The sequence below is a fragment of the Dysidea avara genome, chromosome 8 (assembly GCF_963678975.1).
Source record: "Dysidea avara chromosome 8, odDysAvar1.4, whole genome shotgun sequence".
NCBI lineage: Eukaryota > Metazoa > Porifera > Demospongiae > Dictyoceratida > Dysideidae > Dysidea > Dysidea avara.
Window position 1 is genome coordinate 34,489,335 of NC_089279.1, and position 14,139 is coordinate 34,503,473.

Below are 14,139 nucleotides of genomic sequence, written 5' to 3' on the forward strand. Positions count from 1 at the left end.
ATAAGACGATCCAGATCAAGCCATCACAGGTGCAACAGTTTGGAATTGGAGTGATTTTACGATGTAATTTTTTATGTGTAATAATAAAAAATAAGCAATAGCTACTGTAGCTGCCTGAAAACATCTCAGTGATGAATTTTATTAGCTACACTGTATAATTGATTGCATGAACGCAGGCTTCCTCGTTTCTCTAATCCTCAACACTGATAACTCCACATTGGAAGGAACAAAGACTAAGTTTAGTACAGCGCTAGACTGTATATATTAGCTGTGCTAGAATTTCAAGTTCTAGTTGTGCTCATTATGTGGTTATCTTGCTATATAACGCGCACCACCGTTATGATATGATTGGCGCGCGCTAAATTATTTACCGGGAGTTGATCACGAGTGCTGTGACCTGAACGTCTGACTGATCGATACCAAACTACACAGTGAGTTAGTAATACGTGATGTGATGTTTTAGAAATAGCGTAAGTATAGGCCCCATAACAGCAACCTAGCCGGAAATTATGTTTCCGGTTGAGGGGTGGGGCCTACTGAAACGAAATAGCTGTACCGATGTTGTTTCCCCACTATTCATACAGCAGTCAACCATTGTAACACTATGAAGCGGGCGAGTTGGAGGGCGTAGCTAACTGCTAGTCGCCTCGAACTCATTATTATTATTATTTATTAATTGGTATAAGGAAGACAAAGTCTTATAAAAACCAATCTCAAGTACATCTAAATAAAATCAAACCGGCGGTCATATAAAAATACATCTAATTTAGTCTTAAAGATCAGTACATTAGGTGCAGATACAATTTCATGGGGTAAGGTGTTCCAATCATTGACGATTCTCTGTGAAAAACTATGACCTCTAATAGTGGTGTTGAAGCGATTTTTGTAAAGTTTGAGTCCATGCACCATAATAGTCTGGCGCGGCCGCCCCTTTGCAAACAGGAAGGGTCTGGGGACTCCAGCATTGTGATCTTGTGCGAACCATATGCGAACTTACCGAAAACTGGTGCGTCCAATCAAATTGCTTGCCTGCTCATTTAGTGACGTGGATATCCGTTGATATGCGGCAAACTATGGCTTCTGTTTTGCTTAATTGTTTGAGTCTTGTCCAGTTAGAACGACTTATCATGAAGGAATAAGGATGGCATATTAAAAGAGTACATTAAGTAGTCTTGTAACTTAGAAGTGGTGATTTTTTTTTTTTTTTAGCGTTCCACTGGATATGAATATTGCAATGACTAATGATAATGGTGCAATCTAATTACGGAAAACCACATCTCCTTCTAATTATATTCCATTTGCATAAGTACACTATGCTAGAGTCTCCAGATCCTTCCTGTTTGCAAAGGGGCGGCCGCACCAGACTAGCACCATAACAGTGGCATAAGGCCACACCAAATCAATTTTCTGTTTCCAGTTCTCCTCTCAGGCATACTAGCATGCGGTCCATTTCCATGATGAGACTAACAGCTTTTCAAGCCATTGTACACCTATGAATGTTAAGCCTCTACCCCCTACAGGCTATGTGGGGATGAGGTAGGGATTTAGCAATGCAAGAGCAAAAGCCCCACTACTGGGACGTAGCCAGTTGTCTAATCCCTTACCAATCCCCACCGCAATTTACTAGTGATTCACCTCACATGTTCAAGCATGTGTGGGCTGTGGGCTACACACAAGTCTGTACTCATAAAGCCCAGAGTCAACAGCCCCACTACTGGGGGCAAATTTGTCCGTAAATCTCCCTACAATCCTCCGCTATAATCCCCTTACTTATCCCGTAGACCCGTAATGGGGATTACAAATGATAGGTGCATTATTTACAGCCTTAGCAAACAGCCTAAAGCTTGAACCTTCATCTTTTACATTTAAATAGCTCAAATGTACTTCATAGCACACTGCTGACAGCCTTACAAGATTTTTTTACTAAGTCTGTATAGTATGCCATGCGTTCATCCAGCAAATGCTTGTATCTATACCAGCTGTAAAGAATGGTTGCGTCTCCCAAAAAGGCCAGGGTGAAAAGTCAAAGATGGTGGGCTATGATGGTAGGCTAATGGCAAAAATTTTAATGACAGCAATTCACGTGAGTTTGTGTTACGTCCTCCTAGGATTTGGCACCAATTTCACCTGAATTATTAAAATTATTTTTGCCATTAACCTGTCATTACAGCCATGTCTTGGTAACCACCTTTGATTTCACAACTTTTTTCACTCTGTCTTTTTGGGAGGGGAGGGGCACCCCATTTACAAGTTGGCTGTTTTTGCATAAATATCTCGCCTTTTGTACAGGAAGAAGAGAAAGGTTTTTTAATCTGTATGGCCTATTTAAACTATTGCAACTGTGATTATCATATAGCTAAATCCTTAAATAGAATGACTTGTTACACAGCTGAAGGACAATTTTCTAAACTCCCTGCAGGATGACTTAATATTTCTCTATTGGGTAACTTTTTACACAGCTGAAATTTATGATTTGTTTACATAGCTGAACTGTGTATAGGCCAGGATGAATTGTTTGTAGTTGAACTTTCTACAGCTTGACTTGCTTGGTGCTGATCTCTCCGCATGCATGGCAACTTGAGTTAAACTTCTAAAGTTTCTACAGCGTGATTTGTTTTAGTAGACTCTCTACAGGGTGACTTGTTTGTAGCTGAAGTCTCTACAGGTAACATAGCTTGTAACATAGCTGTCTTGCTGCAAATGACAACCTGTATAACTTGAGAACTATTGCTGATTGGTGATCATAAAAATGGTGGAAGCTATCACTTCAACGTTAGTACTGTCAGCAAGCAGTACTTGTTGACTGACTCCTCTCGGTTACTAGGAGCTTCCTGTACACAAGCCATACTTGTCAACAGTGGGCATTACCTGGTGGCTTTCTGTACGACACACTGTTGTGTATCCTTAAATTTGAGTTGTATAGGAATATTGGATCTGATATTAGTTATCAGCTTTTTGTGGCTTTTGGTTACATAGTGACATAAGTAAATATCAAAACCCATATTGGTACAACTCTAGCCAAACATATTTGGTGTACATAAGGCATGCATGCATGCATGCGTGAGTATGTTTGTGTGCGTGTGCAACTGTGCATACATGCATGCATGTACCGTATATGACCGTATAGAAGCCCGGGCGTTTATTTCCTATAAATCATTTTTGACCCAGCGTTTAAACGAGACCAGCATTAATTTGGACCCGGGCGTTTATTTCTTACTAGCCACTTGTTGAGAATGACAGGTGCCAGTACAAGTACCTACGAAATACGAAATCCATAGCCAATCACATACATAAAACCATTTGGACTCCTCTGCTGGGTGAAACATTGGAAGTCGGGAGGAAAGGTGACAGTGACCACGACAAATATGCTATGGCCATCACCAGAAGAAAAGGCATAGTCGAACAAGACAAGACATCATAAGACTGGTGACGAGGCATTACTGTATAGTTAGCAGTTGACACGAGTTTAGAACCCCGGCATTTATTTCAGTGCATGTCATTAGCACCCCGGCATTTAAATGAGCCCCGACGTTTATTATGACAGTCCCCTAGCTCTACCCGGCGTATATTTGAGCCCCTGCATGTATTTGAGCCCGGCTTTAATACGGTCATATACGGTATGTGTGTGTTCATGTGTGTGTACGTACATGAATGTGTGCGTACGTATGTACATGCATGCATACATTCATAAGTGTGTGTGTGTGTGTGTGTGTGTGTGTGTGTGTGTGTGTGTGTGTGTGTGTGTGTGTGTGTGTGTGTGTGTGTGTGTGTGTGTGTGTGTGTGTGTGTGTGTGTGTGTGTGTGTGTGTGTGTGTGTGTGTGTGTGTGTGTGTGTGTGTGTGTGTGTGTGTGTGTGTGTGTGTGTGTGTGTGTGTGTGTGTGTGTGTGTGTGTGTGCATTAGTCCTAGTGTACATGTGAGAACAGCTGGGGGGCTAGTCATGTGGGGATGGTTGTAAGTTATAAATCATTAGCTTTACCTTAGTGTGCGAAGTAAACTAGCATGTGAAGCATGCCAATATTAGGGGGTCTGGGTGCATGTCCCTAAAGGAAAATTTTGAGATTGAATCTGAGAGTATTTTTAATGGTATATGTATGCTTGAATAGGATACTTCTACTTATAATATTATGGCAGCTAGGGGGCGGGAGGGGGCACAGGCTCCCCCTGGGTTAACTATTGTCCCCCTAGGTTTAACCTAAACCTTGAGAAATGGAAAGGTTTAATTGTTCCCAAAGTTGTATAATTGAATGGTCAGTATTCAATGACATCACAGTAAAATTTCACCAAAATTGAACATATTTACAGCTAAATTTTCCTGGCGGAACATGCCCCCAGACCCCCCTAGAATCCGAAGCCCCTAGCTTAATATTTTGGGTTGAGCCCTGTATGGCAATGACTGTCATTAAGATACTGTACAATTATAGATACATCAGTAAAATATAATGAAGATAGACTTATTCTCTTGGTAATGTATATATATATAAAGCTGAAAAGCTGTCTGTCTGTCTGTCTGTCTGACGGTTACGCTGCTTACTCACCAGACTTGGCGTGAATCGACATAGTCTGTGCTGATAATGAAGCGCTCATCATCCGCCTACTCTAAGACGAGTTCACGCGTGCTTCCGTTTGGTCTCTACAGCGCGTAGAAGGCCAAGGTGTAGAGAAAACTTGAGCAACATTCCTTTGAAAACCACAGCACATACTGTTCAAGTGGTAGAACGCCTGACTAGCGTGAAAAAGGTTGTGGGTTCAAATCCACGTGTTGACAGATTTTTTTCTTTCTACTCAGTACCTTTTTGTGAACACCTTTTTAAAACACGACTTTTAGCTCATCATATCTTGGCATGCAAAGCACGTATCGAGGCAGGACTTTAGCGAAATTAAACGCCCATCATCTGGCAACTCGAGTGTTGTTGTAGCAAATCAATACGTGCTTTTGTTCGCTCTTTATAGGACGATGAAGGCACTGGTGTAGGGAAGGATCACTGAAAAGTTGAGCTACATTCCTGTCAAAACCACTGATAAACAACTGTGGCGATTTGTGCACCTCCCTTAACGCCAAGTTATTATAACCAGCCAGGGTTCAATCCCCGCCTAGGTCATAACATTTTTTTTCACTTTTGGGACCTTTTTGATGCACCCTTTTGCTCTATCTGTTCCATGCAAGTCTTCATCTATAAACTCTTATGATCAGTTTTTCAGCACTGGCACTGAATTACCTCACATAATAGGGACTCTTATAGCACTTTTGGGGCAGGGCAGACAAATTGCCAACATATTTGTCCATCTGTGTGTTGGTCCAGTGTGTTGTATTAGAGTAGGTAAAGCTTCTTTCACCAGTATCCAGAATATCTACATCTTTGTTTTAAGCACATAGGTGTGCACTGACATGAAAAACTGTTTGTTCAGACTTACCTCAATACTGCTGTAGTAATAGGCAGCTTGCATGATTGAACAAATACTACTGTGCATCTGAAAAATGATAATACTGGAACCATGCAGATCCATAGTTTACACCGAGGAACTGCATCTGACCTGGCACAACTGTTTCACTATCCTGCTTACATGCTTTCACTCTAAAGATTCATACATTACCTTATTGGTCAATTACACTGCAGGTGTTTCAAAACTGGGTTTTTGTATGGCAAGAGGTATATGTGTCACTGCAACATCAGAACTGAAAGTGCATAGGACAAGTTCTGAACTTTTGCTTGCCATGCAGTAACTATAACTGCAAATTGTGTTGACTTTAAATTATGCTCAAGTTCATTTCTCTTTGTGACAGTCGGTAAGGTAAACATCAAAATGTAGAAACTGAAACTGTACCGTGTGTACACAACCTGTATGTAATGTAGGGTATACTGTATACAATTGCCTTAGCTCGCATGCAGTTTAACTACTTAGCTAGCCTTGCATGCATGCTTCACTATAAATTATTATGTACTGCATAAGGATCATGTACTTTAAAGCACTATCGACATACATGCTACACAGCTAATATAGGACACTAATATTTATGCTTGGTTCCCAATATATTAATTATTGTTGCATTAGTTCTCATGTAAAGCAGCAAAGGTTTCGTTTGTTCTATACAGCACGTTGAAGTCACTGGTAGGGAAGATGCACTGAATAATTAAACTACATTCCTGTCAAAACCACAAACAATAAACTTTAGTGTTTTGCATCATTAATGACATAAGAAAACCTCATGCTCTTTAAAAAATGTGACATCACCATGTACCCTACATAGCTACATTAGCAGTGCTGGTGTTTAATGCTTAGTCCCTCTTCGTGGCATTAAAATGTTTAATGTGGAGATGGTCCTGCACATAGGGCAGATACCAATGCTAGTGTATAGATATATGTGGTAATGAAGACAGATTGAATTAATCGCGTAGCAGGACCAACTTATATGATTTCTCTGAATGTTCTATTAGGGCAGTTAAGTGACTGTTCTATTAGAGCATCTTGATCTCCTACACTCCCAGCACTGATTCATGCAGTATTCCATTCTTTAGCACAAATCCCAGTAGTCAAGGCAAAGCAATTTGGCCATTGACTACTATAGTTACTATACTTTGGCAACTGGGCACTGGAAAGAGTGAGGGGGCCTCCACTGTTCAAAATGTGTGCGTGTGTGTGTGTGTGTGGGGGGGGGGGGGGGGCTTATTTCTCCACCCCTGGTACATGCATGTGTGTGCCTGTGTATATATATATTTAATAGTTATACCATGGCTGCGAGGGATTTTGCTGATATATACACCCAAAGCCCGAGGGTTGCGGGTGTGTATGTCAGCAAAATCCCAAGCAGCTGTGGTATAAGTGATATATATCACTTGGGGTGCACTCACCTAATAGATGAAAGAACTAACGAGAACTCATCCCGTTTGTTTTAGACAGTAACATCTGAAAATCGATCGTGGTTTTAAACGCGTGGGCTAATAACCATCAAAACGTTGTCGATACATTAAAACGTCATTAATACGTTGCTATGCTTCAACACACTATGTTAGAAAACTTGCGATTGTGGGATTGAGTTTATATTGTTATCATTTTTGTACTAAGTTAAGCCAACTAACTTTGCTATTGGGACAGCAAGTAAGTTATTATATTAAGTTAAGTACTTAGGACTGTAAGTTACTAACCTATTTCAGCATAGCAGTAATAGTTTTTCTGTTCTGTGGTCTGATCAAAGGCTGATACGTGGTGGGTAGAAATACACATCCACGATCACCCAAACAATTATTTTGTGCCTTCATTATCCTTTACTAACAACCAACTAGTCCATCTTAGAGAATATACTCAGTTTAGCAACCACTACAAAATCGAGTCCCACAATGCAAAGCTCTATGTCACTAAATATAACGAGTCAAAGCGTATCGTTTCTTTGAACTGGCTGAGCATCAAAGTCATTGGCAAACGCTTTCCCATGATATTGCCCGGGCAATATTCGAGTTAAACACCGAGCGGCGCCTTTGAATGCCCACGCTTAAGTGGTATATATATATATGTACCACTCTGCGTGGGCAGTTCAAAGGCACCACCAGTGCCATAATTTGTATATTGCACTGCTGCAGACCGCAGCAAGTGCATTATAACTTATAATGCACTGGTTGCGGTTTTGTAGACTGCAACGAGTGCATTATAATTTATAATGCACTAACCGCAGTGCAATATACAGATATTGCACTGGCTGCGGTTTTGTGCAGCATAGCACAAGTGCCGGTGGCCAGGACCACTGCGACACCTCACCTAATAGGTGGAAAGACACTTCACAGATCACTCGAATTCTTTTATAGCCTGACATGTAATGGTCGATTGTGGGCCATAACGTCACCAATACGTATAATCAGTTTACCAAGCAGCCAATGGCGATCGAAAAAGCCAATGCGGTGGCCACAACTCTAGTCTACATATATATAAATGTACTTATACACCTTACTAGTCTGGTGCCATCTTAGCCCAGAATAAACTAGTCCACTTCGACAAGGACTCAACAAAACTATTGTATTCTAAATAATACTCACCTTTACGTTCGATTGTGGTAACCAGTTTTTGTCATGCCACCAGATTCAAGTTTAGCCAGTGTGAATAGTACAATTAGACTAGTATCGTTTAGTAGTTAGGTTTTGTTTACTTAAACAGTCTACCGTATGGAGGGAAACTTTGTCGCCGTTAAAATTTGGCGACTGACCATGAATTCACCAAATTTTCCCCATCCGAATATTTTGGTGGCGAAGAAAATAGCAAAGCGAGCCTCGAACTAATCAATTTTCTACTCAACCAAGAGATAGTGGGCCAGACATTACGCTAGAGCCAAGCCTGCCTCGACTACCTCACTAGGTAGCTAGTTACTGTGCACGTGGTATCCTCAAACTTCAACTCGAAACGGGCATGACAAGTATAGCGAGTCCTACCATGTTAAGTACGATATTCACTATTTCAGAAGGTGTAGATCTACTGTTTATATAGTATTACCTTTTATTTGGTAGCTGGCTCCAGGCGCCGAATCGCTGAGAGGCGTGGCACTCCAGTTCTCGCTTCAGTGATCTAATTAATTCAATACGGCGTGTGCTTTGCTAACAATTCGCCAAATTTTATTTCACCAACAGTGATATTTTGCTTGATTCGCCAAATTTTCCCCCTCCAAAGTTTCCCTCCATACGGTATTTAGCTGCTTTTTTCGCTCGAGAGAATCACTATGGCGATTAGTCTGGCGCTTAGTCTATATGGCGATTGAGTGATCACGCTGGCATGCTGAGCGCTACATGATGAGAGTCGAACAGCAAATGCAGGTTAGTGATATAACCCATAGCGTACTAGCTTTCAATATCTCAGGTGGCTGCAGTACTGTAGAGGGAACGTCATTGCAACGTTCGGATTGGTTACCCACAATCCGATGTTAGAAACCTGGCTTTTATAAGTGTTACAGCTGTCTTGTAAGACTCTCCCCACCTATTAGGTGAGTAGTACATAACAGTTATACAACGTGCACTTGTGCTCTGCCTGTATAAACGCACTTGCCTTTGGGCCTAACGGCCCTCAGGCTCGTGCGTTTATATCAGGCAGAGCACTCGTGCCCGTTGTATAACTATATAATATATATATATATATATATATATATATAAATGGCTGTGATTTAGTCTGTATTTTAATCTTTTATAGACATGGGATTGTACACTTTCTGTCACCATATACTAATACTACTCAGTTTGGTGTTGATGGTTAATTCTATGACAGTCTACCCTGGACAAAACTACACTGAAGGAAATTGTTCTGGACCAGTGGACTATTTCTTATGTAATTGTCTGACATCAAACACTACCATTGATATCCACCTTTCACCAGGACGCTATCAGTTTAGAACGCAACCATTTTGTTTAATACCAAACAAAGCTAGTGTTACCATCACAGGTAATTCACCTGATGTTACAATAATTGAATGCATCGAACCATTTAATATTGTGTTTTTGAGGTCACGGAATATTTTCATTAGTAATATCCGGATGGAGAAGTGTGGAGATGTTGTGAATGATTTTATCAATCAAACAGTCCGATTGGTTGTACCTGCTGCTTATTTTGGTAATGGCTTTAGATTTGCAGTAAAGTTATATCAAGTCAAAAATGTTACAATTGCTAATTTTACAATGACAAATACCCTTGGGTATGGAATTGGTTCCTTTAATGCATTAGGAGGAGTAATGCTATCTGATGTAAAAATTAAGGACACTAATTTTAATAATGATCCAAAGTGTAAGAACTATTCTTATGTCAGTGATACAGCTGATTTTTCTTGTTCAGGAAGTGGAATATTGTTATTTTATCATGATCATGTTGATATTGATGGTGTTGATGAAGCTGATACGAACTTGACTATTGATCAGTCACTGTTTGAAGGGAACCTTAACATTCTTCCAGTTAGACAGCATCACATTCTTGATGATGTCATTAAAACTGGCTACTACCGTGTTCCCATACCAATACAAGGAGCAGGAAGTATTGGCATTTACTATCTACAAAACTTTTATGATGTGAATACTGAAATAACAAACACAATATTTCATAACAATCGTGGATCCCTTGGTGCTAGTGCAGCTATAATATCTGTTTCAAGTACCAGAGGTATGACGAAGTTCAAGGATTGTTTGCTAAGCAGTGAAGATACAGAATCTGTTGCATCTAATATCAATGGTTTACATGAAAGAGGTGGGATCTCATATTTCTATCTAATACTGAGAAATGCTCCTGGAATAAACTATTCAACCAATGCAACTGAATCTGGTTTTACTGCACTGGATGTTGTACGATGCAACTTTACTAGACTTGGAGGATCCTTAGGAGCAGCTCTCCATATTGAAAAATTGTCTTCAGATTCTTTACCCCTAATCATCAGAATAAAAGAGTGTAATTTTTTTGAGAACACAGCTAATGCTGGCTCTGCTGTATATGCAGTTGACGGTAGGTTTGGTGCCTCAACATCATCAGGTAGTCTTACCGTCAGTTTGGTTAATGTGAATGCTGAAAAGAACACCATTTCATCAGGATCTACCTTAGAATATGAAACTAGTGACTTCATCACTGGGGTATTCTATGCCAAAAACTCTTATTTTACTCTCAACTGCTCTCAAAGTTGTGAATTTATTGGCAACCAGCCATCAGTTTTTTATGGCCATTTTGCTTCAATTACAGTATCAGGCCAAGCATTGTTTGCACACAACAGTGGGTATTATGGAGGTGCATTTGATCTTATTAATGCAATTATGTATATTGATAAAGGAAGTACCTTATTATTTACTCATAACTATGCTACATTTCATGGAGGTGCTATTGACGTGCTCTTTCCTGCTACCAATGTGCGATCACAAGACATATGCCCTATTCAGTTTATTGGACCAAGTAGCACTGATCCAATATTTTCCCTTGACAAACTTGATCTTCTTGATGTGAACATCACATTTGAGAATAATACTGTCGGTACTTCCAGATCTTTACAATCAATTTATGCTAATGTATTTTATCTTTGCTCCTGGTATCCAGACACTCTCACCCAGTACGACTTTGATTTAGATGTTCCTCCTGTTAATGGTACAAGAGACACTGTTTATCCTAAAGTGTTTAATTTTGTTCCAAATAATGCAGCACATGATCATCTCTTCATATATGCAGGGTTACCATGCCCTTGTGATAGTGATGGTATACATGACCCTGTGTATTGTATGAGTGCAGGTTTCAATGATACACTGGTATTGAATGTGTCCATAATTTTTGGGCGATCATTTCGATTCAGCTTGATTGGCTTGGATACAATTGGTTCAGTTGGGGTGACAAAAAATCTCTATAGTGATATTTATATTTCAAACAAAACTGATGGAACTTTGTCACTAGCTGAAGGTCAAAATAGACGTGCATTTTTCACTCCTAACAAAACCTGTACTTCAGTTGAGTTTACTGTATATGGTATGCGGTCACAGCCACCTCAAGCAGGTATCTTAAGTTTATCATTTGTGACAGGAGTGGATTATGAATTTCATGTTAATTTTAGTAGCTGTCCAGTTGGGTTTAGTTATCAAAAAGATAAAGACACTGGTCGGTACAGTTGTGCTTGTGGGAAATTTTTTAAACTAGGAGTTAACAATGACTTTCACTGTGACTCTGCAACTGGAGTAATCAATCATGACAATCCCCGGTCATGGCTGTCTGTGAGTGGTGACAAAGTAGAATATAGGGAAGTGTGTTTGTCCACGTATTGCAACAGAGATGTTAACAGTTTCACTCTATTAGATCCCAATATTGACACTCTCCTTTGTGACCACAATCATGCTGGACGAGCCTGTGGTTCTTGTATTGAAGGTTATAGTAGGGTTTTTGGCTCCTCTTCTTGTAAACAATGTAGCGATACTTGGCTGGCAACTATCGTACTGTATAGTCTACTAGGAGTAATTCTAGTATTTATTCTGTTTGTGCTAAGACTGACAGTTACAGTGGGAGCTATTAATGGAGTGATATTCTTCTGTAATGTGATGAGTATTAATGAAAACCTGTTTTTTAATGAAAATCAGTTTTCATTTTTGCGGGTGTTTATTTCTCTCATTAACTTGGATTTAGGATTTGACATGTGTTTCTACAATGAAATGACTCAGATTGCTAAGACAGGGTTGCAGTTTGTGTTTCCTGTTTACCTCTGGTTGTTGATATTGATCATTATTTTTACTGGAAAATTTCATTTTCGTCGCAGAAGGTCATCGTCATATCCAGCAGTTCCAGTTCTTGCTACCCTCATCTTATTATCCTACTCCAAACTGCTGCGAACCACCATCAGTGTGTCGTCCTATGCAACTATTTACTATGCCACTAATGAGACTGATTACAATGTTGTTTATCATGTTGTTACATGGCAACCTGACTCCAGCATTGCATATCTACAAGGATGGCATTGTGTACTAGCAGTGTTCTCACTAGGTGTGGTTCTGATATTTGTGCTGCCATTTGCTTTTGCTTCCACTTTTCCCAAAGTGATTTTGCGTTCCAAACGACTCAGCTACTTTTTCCCACTTCTAGATTGCTTTTATGCACCGTACAAAGACAAGTATCGTTTCTGGTTTGGAATGAGATTGATTGTACTGTTTTACTTATCTGCAATGGAAAGTGTGTTGTTTACATATCAAGAGTCCTTGTTGTATTCTAATGTTTTAGCTGTTTTAGCTTTTGCTATTGTGCAAGCCTACATTCGTCCATTTAAGAGCACACTTATCAACATCTTAGACTTGATATTCACTGGGATCTTCATTTTACTGTCAGTGACTTCCCTCTATCTATACCCAAGCACATCAGGATACCATGAAGTGAACATTGCTGTTAATGTTTTAGGGTTTGTGGCATTCTTCTTCTTTTTAATTGTGATACTATTTCACATACACAATGCTGCCAAAAATACTAGATGGTACGATCATGTTGTGTCTTTTCTTCAAGTGAAATTTAAAGTGGAAAAATGGGACAACTTTTTATTGAGTAGTTTCCATCACAAAGAGGACTTAGTGTTTAAAGGCAAAGCAGAACATCCTCCTGACTACATACATCTGCAAGAGTCTTTTCTTGAGCAGCTGTAGTCATGACAACCTATACACTGTTGTGTTTTACACTTTTGTTAATTTGACACATTTTCTGACACAATCACATTTTATTTAATATCAGTTATTTGCTGTTACTAAATTCCCTTTTAACTTTTATGCTACTATATATTTTTGTGTATTATGAATTTTGCTATGTACATATATACAGTGAGATCTCACTTATAGCTTCTTCTTGCACTAATAAAACTGCCTCATTATAGTGACCATGTCAAGTACAGTATGTCTCCAAAATAGCAAAGATGCACTTCATGACCTCACTTCATTATGAGGCCATAAATTGTGGTCAGCTGAGACTGAGAGAAACAATGGCTAAGAAACTATTTTTTACAACTAACCCTAACCTGAGACTGGGGGTACACATAGTTTTTGAGCTGTATATTGCAATGATTTTCCAATCAGTTAAAGTAAATAAAGAGAAGGCTTGTGTGCATGACAAATTAAAGTGCCAGTGAAGATGAAAACTGTAGGGATTTCTGACTAATTAGCTAGTGGGGTCTGGGGTACACTCTCCCAGGGAAAATTGTGACCGGATTTGTGAAAAGGAGTCTTCCACACACATCCAATATACTAACTTTGACAATCCATAACTTCAGATTGGAAAAAGCTAATGACTTAACATTTGGTCAGTTGTGAGTACCAACATAGTTTAATAGATGGAGAAAATTTAAGGCTTTTATGTTACTTGAACACTATGGCCTTCCAATTTCATAGAATTGGATGTGTGTCAAAGACCCCTTTTTACAAATCCAATCACAATTTTGAAACATAAATGTTCCAAGATTGAATTTCAAATCTGGTAGCAAGTTTAGAGAAATGATTGAGATCTGCCCAGGAAATAATGTAAGAAAATATAGCAAAAAATAAAAACTACATATAATTACATATATTTTTGCCTAAATTTTATGACTAGCTCAATCAGACTTTACAACTAGGCCAAAGTCATTTACAACTAGCTTGCAACTAACTCCCTTTTTAGCCCCTGGAGAGAGAGATGGCCTTATTATTATGAT

At 39.4% G+C, this 14,139-nt stretch overlaps 1 protein-coding gene across 1 annotated transcript; it reads left to right on the forward strand.

Moving 5' to 3' along the window:
• The first annotated feature begins 342 nt into the window (after positions 1 to 342).
• Positions 343 to 13,272, forward strand: LOC136263171 (uncharacterized). The gene is made up of 2 exons (XM_066057681.1): positions 343 to 431; positions 9,165 to 13,272. The coding sequence occupies exon 2, from the start codon at positions 9,167 to 9,169 to the stop codon at positions 13,103 to 13,105; it is 3,939 nt and encodes a 1,312-aa protein (XP_065913753.1). The 5' UTR covers positions 343 to 431; positions 9,165 to 9,166; the 3' UTR covers positions 13,106 to 13,272.
• Positions 13,273 to 14,139: the final 867 nt, after the last annotated feature.

Excerpts from the sequence above, each read along its gene's own strand:
- LOC136263171 (XM_066057681.1), top strand. The coding sequence starts at position 9,167 with ATGGGATTGTACACTTTCTGTCACCATATACTAATACTACTCAGTTTG.